The sequence below is a fragment of the Mchenga conophoros genome, linkage group LG11 (genome assembly GCF_057382185.1).
Source record: "Mchenga conophoros isolate Kocher_MC1m ecotype Shallow Benthic linkage group LG11, M_conophoros_male_GT1.1, whole genome shotgun sequence".
NCBI lineage: Eukaryota > Metazoa > Chordata > Actinopteri > Cichliformes > Cichlidae > Mchenga > Mchenga conophoros.
This window is the reverse complement of record NC_140536.1, coordinates 29432220-29450365: the sequence shown is the minus strand read 5'-3', so window position 1 is coordinate 29450365 and position 18146 is coordinate 29432220. Positions and strand designations below refer to the sequence as shown.

Here is an 18146-nt window from a genome sequence, read left to right as displayed (position 1 = left end):
AGAAATTGTGACATTATAATTAATAACTTTGTTACAAAGAATACATCGATGATAACGTTGTAGCAATGTGTAGATTCACATGACACACCTTACTTTAGTGGGATTCGTTTATGTTTCTCCCAAGATCAAAACAAAGTATCAAACAAATGATTACTATGTATTTTAAAAACAGCACCAGCAATGTAGTTATATAATAAAATATTTAGGAGTAAAATGGCAATTTTTCTTCAACAAAAAAATACTAATATTAGTTATTTACTGGCATAATTATTTACAGGACCTGAATAATTCTTCCAACACCGTGGAGCTGTGGCTTTGGTCATCTGCAAGAAATCAGAATCAGAATCAGAATACTTTATTGATCCCTGGGGGAAATTATTTAAGAAAACACATGTGCGTAATCGGGCACACTTCTAGATATATATTCATAAAGAGAGAGTATATGTGTGTATATAGAATGTTAGTTTCTTTTCAATCAGAATACATAGGTTACTTCCCACAGGCACCGTGAATAGAATTTAATTTATAAGAAATAGAATAAATAAAATACAAGATGTAATATAGTATGTGATGTGAACTGTTGGGCATTCTGTTATTTTTATTTATTATTTATTTAGGTTTTAAGCATAAGCGGAAGAGAATGGACGTTTTTTTTTTTTAGTCTTGACCCTCCCCTGTAGCTCAGTGGCAGAAACCGGTAGGCGGTACTGTGCAGATCTCTAAATTGATTGGAGGGCTCAGCCGTCATCATTGCACGTACTATTACGTCACACGAAAGGTCAAGAGGAAAGAAGTATGGCTGCTGTGTTGAGGGGGTCTCGGTATCTAGTAGGAAGGTGTTGCAAGCATGTTGACTTTGTGTTTGGTAAGTACAGTAAACTGAGACCGTGTGCGCACTGCGTAGGGCGCCTCGCGTACTTTGCAACCCAAAGTTATTCTTTGAAGGATCTTCGTGGTGTGAAAACGGCATTTTTTCTTGAAATGTAGAGAGAGATGTTTGAGTAGAAATTTCGCTGGACTGAGTTTAGCTGCTGCAGGGCATTCTGTTGACGATTAACTGCTTAAGGATATTTTTTTGTTAAAGATTACACCCTCCTTGACGGCGAGTTGTCTACCAGAGCTACACACTACTCATTATTTCAAAACGGTCCAGGACAAAAATTGTCATCGTTTGGTCTCACGTCTTACCGTGTCTTGCCTTTTTATCCAAGGCACATTATGCAATATTACCACTACACACTGTAGACATAGACATGGTCTGCATCTTTATAACATCTTACAGTTGTTTAGAGAAACTGATGAGGGGGGAGAAATGTAAATATTTGAAAAAAAAATGCTGTCTTTTGGATAGCATAGATATTATTCAGAATATGAATAAACAAAACGCAGTGATTAAAATTCCCCCAGACAGGCATGTGTTGTATCTGTTTTTAATGTTAATACCAAGGCACAACAATGGTATTTATTCAACACGTAACTTTTAACATTGAAATAAGTTTGTGTTACGAATGATGCCCTTTAATTAAGTAAACATTAAAAATGGTGGTACTTTGATACTGCAGGACAAATGCACTATGGACTGAATATATTTTGTGTTTTAGGGAAGATTTCAATCTAAATATATATTTAAATAAAATTAATTAATTCTGTAATTTGAAATTCAGGTAATTATTAAAATTAAATTACTTCTCCACATAAATAACGGGGACAATGTGTCTTATAATCTTCAATTTGGTGGTTGTTTTCCAGTATCCACAAGGTCTATGGCCTCAAAGACACAGGTGGGGTTTGTTGGTCTGGGAAATATGGGAAACCCAATGGCGAAGAACTTGCTGAAGCATGGATACCCAGTCATTGCTACCGATGTGTTCCCAGAGTCCTGCAAGGAAGTGCAAGAGCTGGGTGCTCAGGTAGTCTAAGCTGAATGTTCGCGCATCTTTGTGTTAAAAAAATAAAATGATTGTACATCTTGTAACACTTTTTTTTTGTTTTGTGTATGTGCCTGTTTGTTTTTGGGGTCTTTATTCCTCAGATTGTGGATAATCCGGCTGAGGTAGCAGAGAAGGCTGATCGTATTATAACAATGCTCCCCTCTAGTCCCAATGTCATCGACGTTTACACCGGACCCAATGGCATTCTTAAGTACTATTTTTGCTTCTCTTTGAATATGTGCTGCATGTCATGCTCCCTTATCTCTTATCTCAGATTTATCTAAACTTATTGAACCTTTATCAACAGAAAGGTAAAGAAAGGCTCCCTACTCATTGACTCCAGCACTATTGACCCAGCTGTGTCAAAAGAAATGGCTGCTGATGCTGAGAAGATGGGGGCCGTTTTTATGGACGCACCTGTATCAGGAGGTAAGTTTAATATTTTATTTATTCGTTTTATTATTTTCACCTGTGTTTTTCAAACATATTACAGTTAAGGAGTTTGATTATTTGATAAACAATTTTTATTTGATTTGAATAGATTTTTGTTTCCCTGGATAGATGTACCGTATTTTGGTTCAGCTTTATAGTATTTGTGAAATTGCTGGCTTCCCATTAAATTACTGTGTAGGACAAAGTAATTTAAGGGTATTAATAACCTGTCCTTATATCTTAATACTCCTGAGGACATTCTTCTGATAGCAATGAGAGACTGATGCATTGCAGCTTTTCTTTCATGTAGGCTAACAATGGTAGATGGTTAACAACCATGGACAAGGTCAAATGCTATGAAAAGGTATTTGCCCTTCCTGGTTGTTCTTTTTTTTTTTTTCCATAGTGGTTTCATGCTGCAGATCATCAAACAAACTTAAATATTAGATAAAGATAACTGGATTAAAATAATTAAATACAAAATGCAGTTATTTGTATTTTTTAAATAATGATTTCTTTATTAAGGGGGAACAAAGCTATTTAAACTTACCAGTGGTATGATCTAAAAAAAACTCAAGGACAGCTGAGAAACAGAGTTAATGACATCAATAAGTCTGCAAAGGGTTACAAAGCCAATTGTAATGCTTTGGGACTCCAGTGAAACATGGTGTGAGCCGTTATCCACAAATGGAAACATCGTGGAACAGTAGGGAACCTTGCCAGGAGTGGCCGGCCTACCAAAATGACTCCAGGAGGTCATCCAGGAGGTCACTAAAAGAACCCAGAACATTATCTAAAGAACTGGAGAAGTCAGAGTTCATGATTCAACGATAAGAAAGAGACTGAACAAAAATATCATTCATCGGCGAGTACCAAGGGGAAAACACTGCTGACCAAGAAGAACACAAAGGCTCATCTCACATTTGCCAAAAAATATCTTGATGATCATCAAGACTTTTGGGGAAATTATTCTGTGGATTGATAAAACAAAAACTAACCTTTCTGGAGGGTTTGTGTCCCATTACATCTGGAGTAAAACTAACACATTTCATAAAAATAACATCATGCCAGTCAAACATGGTGGTGGTAGTATGATGGTGTGGAGCTCCTTTGCTGCTTCAGGACCTGAACGGTTTGCCATAATTGATGGAATGTTAAAGTCTGCTCTCTACCAGAAAATCCCGAAGAAGAATGGTTGGCCTTTAGTTTGTGGCCTTAAGCTCAAATGTACTTGGATTGTGCTGCAGGACGTTGATCCAAAACACAACAGTCCACCAAGTCCACCTCTTAATGGCTCAAAAAAATAAAGAGGAAGGTTGTGATGTGACCTAACAAAGTCTGGACTTAAAACCATTCTTTCCCCTTAATAAATGAATAATTTTAAAAACTGCATTTTGTAGTTACTAAGCTTATCTTTGTCTAATATTAAATTTTGTTTGCCACACTGACATGTTTCAGATCAATGTAAAAAAACAAAAACAAAAAAGTCAGGAAGTTGTCGAGCACAGCACTGGATATGCAAGTAACTCCTCCAAGCCAAAAGCTGAGACTTCTGACTACTCCAGTATTCAGTTTCTATGTCAGTGACAGGGGATTCATTCCCCCACCCCCACCCCTTCTGTTCAAACCTTCTGTTCAAACCTTCTGTTTGCAAGGGGCAGTTAATCAGTACAAAGCTGGTTTAAAAGTTGGGTGGTCCTAAAGAGACAATATAAATAGCTTTTTTCATAAACTGAGAATCTACACCAAGATGAATAAAAAAATTTTTTATGTGATTTGAATAGATTTTTGTTTCCCTGGATAGAAGCATTTTGGTTCAGCTTTATGGTATTTGTGGAATTGCTGGCTTCTTGCTAAGTAACTTTAGCATAGCACAAGAATCTAAACATGGAAATGGATCCACGTTAACTCTGTGAGATTTATGTATGTCAAACCTGTAGCACCACAAAATGTGATTAGCTTTTGACAATTTGAATTTTAGATGATTAAAATGGTAACTCTAATGAACACTGTCTTTACCAATACATCCAGATTAACTTTGAATAGATAAAGACATCCAAATACGTCTTTCTATCACAGCAAGTTCAGTGTCACTCGTGCTGATTTGTTTTTTTGTTTTTTTTGTTTTTTTATATTCTTTATTTCTACAATATTACCTCATAAAGATGATTACAGGCATTAATTAACACAGTTTACAAGAGAAAAACGAAACAAAACGAGAAGAAAGAAAGAAAGAAAGAGAAAGAAAGAAAGAAAGAAAGAAAGAAAGGAAAAAAAAAAAAAAAGGAAAAAAAATTATATATATATAAAATAAAAGGAGAAAGCTCTGTCGGGAGTAAACAATTAACTAAATTGGTGGTTTCAAGCTTTAAAGAGAAAATTCGGTTTATAGGTATTAACGTATTGGACCCACTTATCCCAGCACAGATGGAACCAGGCCATCCTGTCATTAACATGAGCTGTTACTTCCTCCATCCTATATATCTCTAACGTAATTTCCCACCATAATGACAAAGTCGGTATGTCTTGCGAGGACCATTTCTTTGTTATACATTTCTTACTTGCAACCAATAAAGCTCTTAACAGACATATGTCATTTTTGGACCAGTTCTGCGGTATACAGCCAAAAAAAATTGTCTTCATATCCTGAGGGAATGTACAGTTAAAAATGCCTTGTAATATACCATGAATGTCTTTCCAGTAAGTCCGTAGCACAGGACAGTCCCACATAATATGGGTGTGATGGGCTCCTTGGTATCCACAGTTTCGCCAGCACACGGGAGGATTCCCATCATAGTGAGCCTTTTGACATGGAGTGATAAAGAACCTTATCAGAGTTTTCCATCCGAACTCCCTCCAGCTTTTGGAGGAAGTACTCCTCCATTGCCATTCCCACATCTGAGTCCATTCTTCCCTAGAAATACACATCCCTCCCTCCTTTTCCCATAACATCTTCACATAATCAGTTGAGTGTGGAAGCTTATTCATAAAAAAATTGTACCAAAAAAAAAAAGTCTTGTGTCAACATCCCCACTGTACGCCTGTCTAAATAAAGTTACCAATTCCACGTTAGTATTTGACATCTGACCGATTGTTGTCTTTATATAGTGTCTTATTTGCAAGTATCGAAAAAAATCCTGTTTTTCTAGATTGTGTCTCTGTTTCAGCGTGTCAAAACTAATAAGGTTCCCATCCTTTATCAAACTATCCTATGTAGATAACCCTTTAGCAGGCCAGCTTTTAAAACGTGAGTCCAATTTATTCGGGGCAAAGTCAGAATCATATGCATACCATTTGAATAAAGCCAAATCCTGTTCAAGTTTGAATTCTTTCACGACTTTTCTCCATATATTAAGTGTGCACGACACCCAGGGGTTATGAATCTTGTCAATATATTTTCGAATATTCGAGTCCATCAGGACAGCTTGTATTGGGGAGGAAAACATATTCTCCTCTATAGTCTTCCAGTGTGCTTGGTAGCTTGTATCACACCAATTAACCACCGTTTTCAACTGAGCAGCCCGATAATAATTTTTTAGTGATGGCAACCCCCATCCTCCCACCTTCTTATGTAATTGTAAAGTTTTAAAACAAACCCTCGGCCGCTTCCCCCCCCATATAAACCGCGATATTATTTTATCCCATTCATTGAAACGACTTGGATCAATGGATATTGGTAATGTTTGGAATAAATATAATATTCTTGGCAAGATGTTCATTTTAATAGATTCAACTCGTGAGTGTAAAGAAAGAAAGGGGATCATGTTCCATCGCCTAATATCACCCACTATTCTCCTTTGTAGAGAACCAAAATTCTCCTCAGATAGTTTAGTTAAATCCTTGGGAATAACAACTCCTAGATATTTCAATGATTGTGCTTGCCAATTCATTGGATATTGAACAACCATGTGAGCTGGGGGGTTGTAGTTATAGCTGAGAATTTGAGTTTTAGACATATTAATTTTATATCCAGAGAGTTTCCCAAATTTTTGACACAGATTCATCAGCGAAGGCAAGGAGTTAGTGGGCTGATCTAAATAAATCAATATGTCATCCGCATAACAAGCGAGCTTGTGTTCCTGTCCTGCAATAGTGATCCCCTTAATGTCTTTATTTTGTCTAATTGATTGTGCCAAGGGTTCTAAGTACAATGCAAACAGGAGCGGGGACCAAGCACAGCCTTGTTTATTTCCTCTCTGCAGAACGAAGCTATTTGAGAGAGAACCATTAACTTTAATTCTTGCGGTGGGGTTAGTGTATAGTGCCCTCACCGTATCAACAATTCCCTTATGTAAGCCGAATTTATCCAGGACTTTATATAGAAAGTCCCAATTTACAGAATCAAAGGCTTTTTCTGCATCAATACTCATAAGCATGGCTGTACTCTTAGATGTCTGTATCTGATGTATTACATGAAGAGTTCTACGTATATTATCCTGGGTCTGTCGTCGTCTTATAAACCCCGTTTGATCATTGCTAATTAAGTCAGGTAAAAATTCTTCCATTCTCCTGGCCATTATCGAAGTAAACAATCTATAATCTATGTTAAGGACAGAAATAGGTCTATATGAGCCACACTCCATTTTGTCTTTCCCTTCTTTCGGAATAGCCGAAATAATTGCCTCCTTCCAACTCGGTGGAATTTGCGCTGTTTTTAACACACAGTTAAAAGTAGTAAGTAGTGTAGGGATCAAGTCCTGTTTGAATTCCCGATACCACTCCGCGGTGTAACCATCGGAGCCTGGTGACTTATTTGATTTCAGCCTATTGATGGCATTCATAAGTTCAGCTTCCGTCACCTCCGCTATCATCGTTTTATTTTGTTCCTCGTTAAAGCTTGGTAGGCGTGCTGATTTGTTTTAGTGTTTGTTAATAAGAAATACCACCATCGTGCTAAAGGAGGAGAAATGGCTTTGCCTTCAAAGATGCTTTATAGCTGTGTGTGTGTGTGTGTGTGTGTGTGTGTGTGTGTGTGTGTGTGTGTGTGTGTGTGTGTGTGCGTGCGCGCGCGCGCGCGCGCGCTCGCGCTCATCCTCTGGCTTTCTTGAGATCCACAAAGAAGCACAGCTTCTTTGAACTTGACCTAATCGCTGTCAAGACAGCCACTTTCTTTGAGTTGAAGTTGGTCCTTTTTTTTTTTTTTTTTTTTTTTTTTTTATGGACTGGCTCTAAAGATTACTAATGATTTATATGCGTCCACCCCATTGTAGTGCACATGGATTAAAGTTGTCCTGCTTTCTGGCTCAAACTTCTTTGTGTGGTGGTGGCAGTTTAAGTAATGCAATCTGAACCGTATGTCATGCTCTGACAGCACGTCAGTCACCAGGCTTTAGCCCCGAAATGAAGTGAACATCTCTCTTTCTGTCAGGCAGAAATCAAAAGGAGTACAGTGGCAGTGTGGTGTAAGCTTAAACTTAAAAGCACACACGGAGAGAACATAATTGAGTCAACATGTGTTTTAAAAGTTGTTTCTTTGGGTGAATAAATGTTAGGACCAATTGAGAAACCAGACTGAAATCTTTACTGTACCAAAGGCCACAGTCAGAAATAAGAGAGGGATGCTGAAAAGGAAAATCAATGTCCAAAACTGTTCATATCACAAGGAAGGCTTCATTTTGAATGTCTATGACATGGAATTGGATGGCAGAATTCCTCTAGACAAGTCTGAATTACATTTGGCAAAAAACATTAGCTTTGGAATTGATCATCATCCCAGCCTTGCAAACTGTTGGCTAGTTAGTTAGTGTACAACACAGGGTGTAAGAAATGGATTACACACACATTCCGAATGCAACACACACACGCTCCCAAAACCTAAATGATGTCAACAAATCCCACATCTTATTCGAAAGAAGCAGTTTTAACCTAAATCTAGACTCTCTGAATGTTCTTATAAAATAAATACATTTGTGTCTAGTTTCAATTTATAAGATAGATTTGCTCAGATTTTCATCTTTTTAGATGTGCCTTTGAGTACATTTTGGTAATATTTAAATGATAAATTATATCCAATATTACCAGCAGTTTAAAAAAAAAAAAAAAAAAATAAAATCCATATACTTGTCCCCGTTACGTCACTACTCTTCAATATCAAATAAATTTTCCGTCTATACTTTACTGTAATCCAGGCAGTTTTCAATGTTGTGCAGATGACACAGCTGTGAATGTTGTTAACTGCTTCCTACGTGTCTATGAAGTTAATCAGAAGTCGTGGTTATCTCTTTCATCACAGCTACTTGTTATATTGTTAAATGCCTCGGCCAAGTGTCCATGCTGTTCCTTTGAACAACACAGAGGTACTACATTGATATGCCAGCGTAGTTGTTAAAGCTTTTGGTTTACAACATAACACACAGGTTGTTTTTTTTTTTTTGTTGTTTTTTTTAAATGTACCTTGTTTCAGGATGAGTTTCAAAGGCATTACCCATGCTTTTCGTGCTTCTCAGCTTGCCTGTTGTAACTCCCAGCACAGTGTCTTTCTAGATTCCCATTAATACAAAAGGCTTCAGGCAGACTGCGCAGAAGGATTAGGGAGTCACATATTCCGCCCATCCTGGCCCTTCTCCTCTGCTGGGTTCCTGTAAACTTTAAGATTAATTATAAGACACTGTTGGTTAATTTCTTGGCACCCAGTGGCTTGCACCTGGTTATTATATTTGCCAAGGTTTTAACCCCATATGAACCTGAATGCATGCTTAATGCACAAAAGAATCCAGCAACAGCTGGTTTTATATTAGGGCAAATCCTGACCAACAGTGGGAGAAAATACATTTATCTACAACTTATTTGCTTTTAGCTCTTCCATTTGTTGTCGATCATCTTAATTTTTCATTCAAGTCTTTTTTGGAGGGATTTTAATTATATTTTATATCTATATTTTTATACGTTTATTTTATTTTTTGTGTGTTTAACCTCGCATACAGTCTCATTTTTGTCATTTCCATGACCTACAAGATTTGAGTTGACAGAATATCACCTTTTATTTACTTTTTTCTTCGTAGTGGGTCTCTTTTGTTTGCATTTGAATCACAGCACCTTTATTTTAAAGAAGGCAGGAAACTGGGAGTGCAGAACACTAATAAAAAAAATGCAACAAGATCTTTTCTCTTTTTTTGTTTTTTATAAATGTCATATTAAACTAAAAATATTCCACTAGCCCTGGATGTACTAATGAAATCTGTTCTTCTACACTATGCTGAATGTGTAAAGCATAGAACGGTAGCTGCTAATAAGGCTGCGTGGTTATGGATAGTATATTTTTAAAATTAGTTACTACTTAGATAATTTGCCTTCTTTTTAAATTTTTATCAAACAAATGACACTTTTAAAAAAAATGTAGCACTGTATACCAGATGTTGTATGTAACCATGGTTTCCCTTTCCCAGGTGTGGGTGCCGCCAGCTCGGGTAAACTGACTTTCATGGTTGGAGGAGCAGAGGAGGAATTTACTGCTGCTAAAGAACTCCTGAGCTGCATGGGAGCTAATGTGATCTATTGCGGTCAAGTTGGAACTGGACAGGTGTGAGCCGTTGTCTGGCCTTTGTGATTCTGAGAAACACTGATCATGTGTCCACAGGTTCATTCGTAACCATTTCACAAAATGAGAAATGTAGATGTCACCTAACGAATTACCATTTTGTTGTAGGCTGCTAAAATTTGCAACAACATGCTTTTAGCTATTGGAATGATCGGGACTTCTGAGACAATGAACTTGGGAATCAGGTGAAAACGCTTACTTAGCATTACAGAAAATGGATGACAAATAACATCATGTGGTTAAATTCTAACATTGGTTTCAAATCCCAGACTTGGTCTTGATCCCAAACTTTTGGCCCAAATCCTGAACATGAGTTCAGGCCGGTGTTGGTCTAGTGACACCTACAACCCTGTACCAGGAGTCATGGAAGGAGTCCCCTCTGGGAATAACTACCAGGGAGGCTTTGGCACTCAGCTAATGGCTAAGGTTAGTTTGTAAACCTCACGGTCACACATATGAGGGAGGAATTTTATTTTATAGTCATAACATTTCCTCTCAGTGATGTCGACGGCTTATTGCCAGCAGCACCATTATTTTTAAATAAGTGTTTTGTCATTCATAAAGTATTTGTTTATGGTGTATTTATTTCTGTGCCTTACTTTAATGACAGCAACTCATTAATACAACACTGTGGTCTTCTAACTTGTGGTTTCAGAATGACATTTTCCGCTTTGATTGTGTTTCTAATGTATGTGGGGCTTTTTTTTTTTTTTTTCTTTCAGGACTTGGGCCTCGCTCAGAACACAGCAACCAACACAAAGACGCCTGTCCCTCTCGGCTCCTTAGCCCATCAGGTGTATCGTATGATGTGCGCACGTGGTTACGGCAATAAAGATTTCTCCTCAGTGTTCCAATTTTTGCGTGAGGAGGAGGGCCAGTAATGTCAGCCTCCACGCCGTCCACAGCCTTTCCATGCCCAGCTCTGCACAGGACTAACATAGCGTAGTTAGGGTGCATTTCACCACAAGGGCTTTTTTTTTTCTTTCTTGAAGGTCTCAGAGCTCCAAAGTGTGACAAATCAAATGAGAACTTCATTCCTGTCAGGAAATCATGTATCCTGTGTGATCTAGCCTTTTTATAGTAAAAACACTCATTTCATTTTTTATTTACAAGATGTTGAATTATCATCTATGTATCTAAACTTTTAGCAGAAATTCTTCTTAGGGTTGAACAACTACAAATGCAGTTTGTTCTCTGCGTATTTATCTATTGTTTGCAATGGTTTCTTTATGTTGCTGTTTTGTTTTTTGTTCATAGGGGAGTTGATGCTTGAGTGTCATGTGGTATCCTGTTTAAAAAAACAAAATAAAGAACAATGTTGGCGTCTTTAACGGATTTATTTATTTGGATTTTAGCTTCAAATTGACTTCAGTTTTAATACTTTTTTTTTTTACTCTTGCGCTTTCATTGTGACCTTGTACAATGGCAATACGTTGTCCCCAGGAAGCACCTCAAATAACCCAATGTGCGCAGTCCGCAAACTCGCAATTAAATGCAGTCAAAATTCACACACTCGGAAAGAAGGATGCTAATTCTCGCGAAAGAGATGGCAATTTAAGATTTAAATACATTGTGCAGCTCCTATTTGGTCTCGCACTGCGTAATTTTCACCCCATGCTTCAGAGCACTAGTAAGTTAAATAGCTCCCAAATGTTACTTCGTATCGTGTGTCTTACTGAATTAGAAGTCACGGTAAAATGCTGAACAAACAGCTGCCACGGGAAACTTTGCTGCAGAGGGGATGCAGTGATGGGATGCGGCGTGATAGAGAAACACATGCAGGGGCAAAACTTGTAGAACAACTTATCCTTCCCCGCTCTCTAAGATTTTCATATTTTTTGGCTTTGACTCGTCAGGCTAAGAAACAAAGCCGTGGTAAACTGCTGCACCAGGTTGTCCGCCTCATTAGTTTGGGAATCTACCCCTCTCTTATATCCCCACTTACGCCAGACAGGAGGACGGCATGTTTCTGATCTAGTTTGCCAAGAACCACTGAGAGGCCAAGGTGCCATAGGTCATGCGATCACAAGACAAACCCATAAAAAGTCCATTAAGCACTGTAGGCTAAGAGCTGTGTTGTCATCTACTTGATAGGTACTGCAAACAGAGCAGCACTTTGGTCTCCGCAGACAGTAACACACAAACATCAGCGCGCATGACACGCCGAAGCTCAAGTTATGGCATCTTTATTTTTTTAAATAAATTATACATCCAGCCGTGGGTTTGGTTTCTTCTCTCTCTCTCTCTCTCTCTCTCTCGCTCTCAAAATAAATAAATAATATGTGTATTTGATCATGGATCGTGTCAGCCAAACGAGGTTCTTTCAGGCTCTGCCTAAAACTTCTTTCATTGTTTGCAAAAAGTTGATATATTCTAATGTTGATCGTGTTAAAAAAAAAAACACATCCTCGGTATTTTTTAAGTTCCAAATGTAATAAATGGTGGCTTATCTTTTCTGTTTTTAATTTAAAAATGTAATAAAATTAACAATTAATATGTTTATCTATCTATATTGTTTTTTATGTTTATATTTATATATATATATAGCTATATTAGGAGGTGAAAAACAAGCCCTATACAAACAGAATTATAAGCATCAGTAAATCTGTCTGTGTTATCCGCCTAACTTCAGAGTCTTCTTCTATATTTAATTTATACATTTCTAGGTTCTTTGTCTTCTTTCTGTTGTGTTTGTGATAATTAGTCCAGTATTTAGAATCTGCAATCACAGTTTCCTGTTAATCACTGAATTTTCAGACAAAATTACGCAAAGTAGTTTAATGCTGAATCTTGCGTGTGTGTCTGTGTGTATGAACACACTGAAATCATCTTTACTGATTTTCCCTAATTTTCAGTCCGTGATCGACTTTCAGTTGAGTAAACTGCTCAAAAACTGATTTCTACTAGCTGTTATATTCATTTTAGAAAGGCATCCGCTTTTTAATGTGTGAACAACTTGGCTCAGATTCCTTTCGAGCCAGCTCTCATTTATTGTAGCTCAGCCGCTTTTGAAATGCGGAGTTTTTTTTAGATGGGGAAAAAAATGCGAAGTAGCATAATGTTTAACAAAAAGCAGATTCAGGGTAGTTTATCGTGACAATGCAATAAAAAAAACAAAAAGCGATAAAAACAATAAGTATTATGAGTTTTTTTCCCCTGAAATCCAGCCTAGACTACTACTCACTCTTGCCTATTAGCTATGAACTTGGGCCATAAAGATTTACGGCCTCAAAAGGTGGGAAAACGCTATTAAAAACACACACATATATATATAAACATATATTTTTTTAAAAGGTGCTCAAATTTAGTTGGGTATACATTCCTCTGCGTTTGTGGTTTCAAACTTAAAATAACCACATAAATTTTAAATGAAAATAGTATGTAAATTCCCTCCCGTCCGTATTCACCTTTTCAGTGGCAGACTCACTTGCACAGACTTCCACACGGGCTAAAATGTAAACATTGGATTTGTTGCTGGTTGCACTGCAGACCGATGAGAATATAGCATCTGTTTATGGTAATATCTGCCCTACTTCTCCGAGTTTTTTAAAAGCTCTGACTCAGGAAAATAGTAACCCACGTGACCCTACAAAGATATAGGTTTAGCATATTTCCCAGAAAGTCCTTCATTATTCTTCTTATTATTAGAGATTTTATTCTTTCTTAATTGCAAAGTCTTATCATAGGAAGGGAATGGTGCAAATTCAAGTTACTCCTCGTGGAAACCGGTGCCGCCCAAGCAGTCCGCGGAATTTAGCGCTTCTTTGTCTTTGTGCTTTAAGTGTCATTTTGGCAACACTGCAACTTCAACTTGACCTTGGCCCTCCGGCTGCGTCTCACTCGCATGAGGTAGAGTGCAACCAAATGCGCAATGTTTGTTGTATTTTGTGGACCCCAAATTTGTGTTTGCTAAACGTGAGAACGGTTTGATTTTTGATTTATTTCATAAAATGCATTAAAATATATCCTTAAGAGATGTGCTTACAGCTTTGTTGTTTGTGTGTGTGTGTGTGTGGGGGGGGGGGGGGGGAGTCTGTCATCCTAGATTTAGTAAAAATCTGCACGTTTTATTTAAAGCGCATTCAAAACATGTAATGTTTGCAAAACTGGTTTAAACCCCACCAAACACTGGGAGTGTGGAAGTATTATTTTCTTTATCAGTCAAGTTAAAACATGTTTCATTGTACGGGCGCGTGTGCATACAACTTCGCAGGGGAGAGAAAAAAAATCAATAATCACTTACTGCTTATTTCAAACAGTGCGTTACACAGTAATAAAATATGACTGCCTCCACACGAGGTTCATTCGGTGTGAGACTCCAAAAATCGTTTCCGATAGAAAATAAATGCCTGCGGGTCTTGTTGGCAAATACTGGATGCACTGACGTGCGGTGTCTTCTCAAACTCAGAGCCTGATCTGCATTATCTCGTGTCAAGACGTTTATCGTCTCCTTTGCATATCACGTGCTTGGCCCTGGCCAATAACCTTACGATCTTTACGTACTCAGGCGTGTTGGTATCGTTACTCTGCCCGAGTCCCTGTTTGGGCTCAGTCGAGGGGATTTTGAAAAAGAGTTGGTCGTCTCAATGTAGGGAATGCTATGACCGCCTCATTACTCCTCCACTCGCACTGGATTGACCCGGTGATGTTTCTGTACGAGAACGGTTTGGATGAAAGAAGCAAGAACATGGAAGGATTTACCGGAGGCAATTTTGCTGCAAATCAGTGCAGGAATCTGTTAGCGCATCCAACCTCACTGGCGCCCAGCACCACCTACACTGCGAGTGAGGTGCCAGTGTCTGGCATGGGGGAACCTGGCAAACAGTGCAGCCCCTGTTCTGCGACTCAGAGCTCGCCCAATGCATCTTTGCCCTATGGATATTTTGGCAGCAGTTATTACCCTTGTAGGATGTCACACGGCAGTGTTAAAGCGTGCGCACAGCCTTCTGGTTATGGCGATAAGTACATAGACTCATCGGTCTCTGGTGAGGAGTTCTCTTCTAGAGCGAAAGAATTTGCTTTTTATCAGGGGTATTCCTCTGGCCCTTACCAACCCAGCTACTTGGACGTCCCTGTCGTACCTGCGCTGAGCGCCCCATCTGAGCCAAGACACGAGTCTCTGTTGCCCATGGAGCCTTACCAGCCATGGGCCATCACCAACGGTTGGAGTGGTCAAGTTTACTGCACCAAGGAGCAACCACAGTCAAATCCTCTGTGGAAATCCACTTTACAAGGTATTTAAGTTTTTTTTTCTTCTTTTTTTTATTTATTCATACAGAAATATGCAGTCTTTGCCGGCGTGTGTAATTAAACTTGCAAAAACACGTGCTTGCAGGGCTTATATATATCAGGTTGTTTTTTCCCCCACTTCATTTTGCGTTTGGACTTTTTAAAAATATATTTGTTGATGCATTTTTTTTTCATCAATCCAGCAAATTAACGAACTGATGTGCTTTATTTCCCAGAAACTATCTCTGGTGGAGACAACTCTGTGCGTCGTGGGAGAAAGAAGCGTGTGCCATACACCAAGGTGCAGCTCAAGGAACTGGAAAGAGAATATGCCACCAATAAATTCATCACCAAAGACAAAAGGAGAAGGATATCTGCGCAGACAAACCTGACAGAGAGACAAGTGACAATCTGGTTTCAAAACAGGCGCGTAAAGGAGAAAAAAATCGTCAATAAATTCAAGAGCTCCAGTTAGCTCCGAGGATGGTGAAAGGTGGACATAGATGCCCTTTAATCCGAAAAAAGAAAGCAAAACAAAAAGAAAGAAAAGAAAAAAGAAAAAAATACCTGTGCTATAATTTATTACTTTATGAACGCTTTTGTTGTCGCCAGAGAGGCTCTGTTTTGTCCTGCACATTTCCTTCTCCTGTTTTAATTGGAACCAGCCTATACGGCCTGTTGACAGAAGATCGGAAATGATTTTGGAACACGTTGACCAAGGCAATTGTGCGTGGGATGCTTTAATATTATTAACCAAAGACATTCTGCTTTGAAAAAAAAACTAAAAGAAGAGAAGAAGAAGATACACGCTGTCCGCTCACGGGCCTTTCTTCTACTTAATACAACACTGAAATCAAAGCTGAATCACTAACAGTGAAAACATTTATAGACAGTGTAATGCTAAATAAAAATGTCACTGCATATAAACAGGCCAGGCTCAGGTAATCACGGTCAAATTCACATATTAATTACAGGATTCAATTCTTCACACACGTTCTTGGCGGCTCGAAAAAAAACAAGGTTAAAAAACCATCTACTTACTGAACTTATTGAAATAAACTTTATCCTTTAGTATCAACCAGTAGTTAGGTAAATGTCAAACTCGAGACTGGCTTGTGTACTTCAGTACTGGCCTCCAGTTTATCCGCAATTCTCTCTTTTTTTCAAAGTTTTTCTTCTTTTGTTCAAAGGAATTCTCCTGCCAACGAGCTGATAACCTACATTAATTTCCTGGCTTTCAAGAAAATATAGGCATATTTAAACATGTAAATACTATGACTGCAACATCTATCCTCCCATTTTGACAGCAACAGACAACTTTTTTTATTTTAATAATAAATGTTTGAGAGTGTAATTGTGTCTTTCATTGCTCGTTTTTATTTCTGTCCGGTTGGAATAAAAAAAGAAGAAGAAGATGGCTTTTCAAAATCCTTCTCCTGGTAGAATATCATTTTCAACAATCAGTGCAGTATATTTCCTGTATGTAGGCCAACAGGCCTTTATGGAGAGTCTTGTCGTTGGACTGGAGCCTTTACCATTAAAAGATTTTATGTCGCCATCTAGTGGCGATGTTCCGTCAGCACAGCGCAGCGCGTCTGCTCATCGACTGCAGACATTTGTCTTCATGTCTGTCTTCACACAAGTAATGAGTAAGTGTGTGTGTGTGTGTGTGTGTGTGTGTGTGTGTGTGTGTGTGTGTGTGTGTGTGTGTGAGAGAGAGAGAGAGAGAGAGAGAGAGAAAGAGAGAGAGTAAGACAAACAAGTCTATTATTAAAGTGTGTCGTGTGCCTGATTGATCAGCTAAGGTAAGAGTTCAACACAATTGTTTATCTCATTAGCAATAGCATTTAATCAATAGCTTTAGCATATCGTTCAAATATCGTAGTATTATGTAAGTACATTTTTAAAGACACATCTGACAAATATGAAGTCGTGGCAAAGTGAAATAAGGATGTTAATAATTATAATCACGCACACACACACACACACACACACACACACACACACACACACACACACACACACACACACACTTCGTATTCCCATTGTTATTAAAACATCCAACGAAAGAGCTTGGTATGAATACATATATATATATATATATATATATATATATATATATATATATATATATATATATATATATATATATATATATATATATATATCATAAAAACTTTGAGTTTAAATACATTTTAAATACATTTTTCATTCAATTCTTCATATCGCCAAATAATATTCCTGGGCATATTTTCTATATCATTTTTTAAAAAATTCTTTTTATCTATGTTATAAAAGAAACAATCCAATCAACCCTTTTTACTTCAAATTATATTTTAATAAGATTTTTTTTGTTTGTTTTTTGAAGTAAAAAATACATTTGTTGAGTCGTCATTAAACAATAATGAGAAATCCCGTCTTTGAAAAAAAAAGTGGCCTGAAACTGTTTTAATAGGCTGCTGATTTATTAATCATCATCAGATTTAATAATCGGCAGCATTACACACACGCTGACTGCAACCCAGAAATGTTTCTATGTCGAATTCATAAAGTAAGAGCGCGTAACCAATCAGTTCGTTAACCTCTCTTCACCTCTCGCTCAAAGTATTGGGCCTCAGTAATCCAATATCACAATTACCTCAAAATATCTCATTTCCAAACGAGATCAATTAAAATTCTGCAGCAGCAAATTGCAGGTTAAAAAGCTCATCTAATAACTGGAGGAATAAAAAAAAAGTGTTGTGTAAAATAAGACTGCGTGACTGAAGTAATATAAGTAATGCTATTAACTTAACCGTGCTGAAGGCCTGTGAGGCCGGTTGCTCTTTTTTTCTGTCCGGTTATATTTGAAGGATGGACCTGTGCCATAAAAAGGAGCATTTTTAACGCTAACCAGGCAGCACCCTCTGGTGAGTGTCACCCTCTCTTCTCAGTCACATTGTGCCGTCCAGGGTAACAAACAACACTGACTTTATTGTCTATTTCAGAGTTTCGTCAGGATACTTTCTAACACCGCT

General features: G+C 37.8%; 2 protein-coding genes across 2 annotated transcripts; both read left to right on the top strand.

Moving 5' to 3' along the window:
• The first annotated feature begins 715 nt into the window (after positions 1-715).
• On the top strand, positions 716-11231 carry hibadhb (3-hydroxyisobutyrate dehydrogenase b). The gene is made up of 8 exons (XM_085292341.1): positions 716-865; positions 1750-1910; positions 2033-2142; positions 2239-2360; positions 9749-9882; positions 10009-10085; positions 10170-10326; positions 10623-11231. Exons 1-8 carry the CDS (start codon positions 796-798, stop codon positions 10779-10781), a joined length of 990 nt encoding a protein of 329 aa, XP_085148467.1. The 5' UTR covers positions 716-795; the 3' UTR covers positions 10782-11231.
• Positions 11232-14462: 3231 nt separating this feature from the next.
• hoxa13b (homeobox A13b) lies at positions 14463-16704 on the top strand. Its single transcript, XM_085292340.1, has 2 exons — positions 14463-15134; positions 15366-16704. Exons 1-2 carry the CDS (start codon positions 14501-14503, stop codon positions 15602-15604), a joined length of 873 nt encoding a protein of 290 aa, XP_085148466.1. The 5' UTR covers positions 14463-14500; the 3' UTR covers positions 15605-16704.
• The last annotated feature ends 1442 nt before the right edge of the window (positions 16705-18146 follow it).

Excerpts from the sequence above, each read along its gene's own strand:
- hibadhb (XM_085292341.1), top strand. The coding sequence starts at position 796 with ATGGCTGCTGTGTTGAGGGGGTCTCGGTATCTAGTAGGAAGGTGTTGC. Across the intron at positions 2,361-9,748 it reads GGACGCACCTGTATCAGGAG|GTGTGGGTGCCGCCAGCTCG; the intron begins GTAAGTTTAATA and ends TCCCTTTCCCAG. Across the intron at positions 10,327-10,622 it reads GCACTCAGCTAATGGCTAAG|GACTTGGGCCTCGCTCAGAA; the intron begins GTTAGTTTGTAA and ends TTTTTCTTTCAG.
- hoxa13b (XM_085292340.1), top strand. The coding sequence starts at position 14,501 with ATGACCGCCTCATTACTCCTCCACTCGCACTGGATTGACCCGGTGATG. Across the intron at positions 15,135-15,365 it reads GTGGAAATCCACTTTACAAG|AAACTATCTCTGGTGGAGAC; the intron begins GTATTTAAGTTT and ends TTTATTTCCCAG.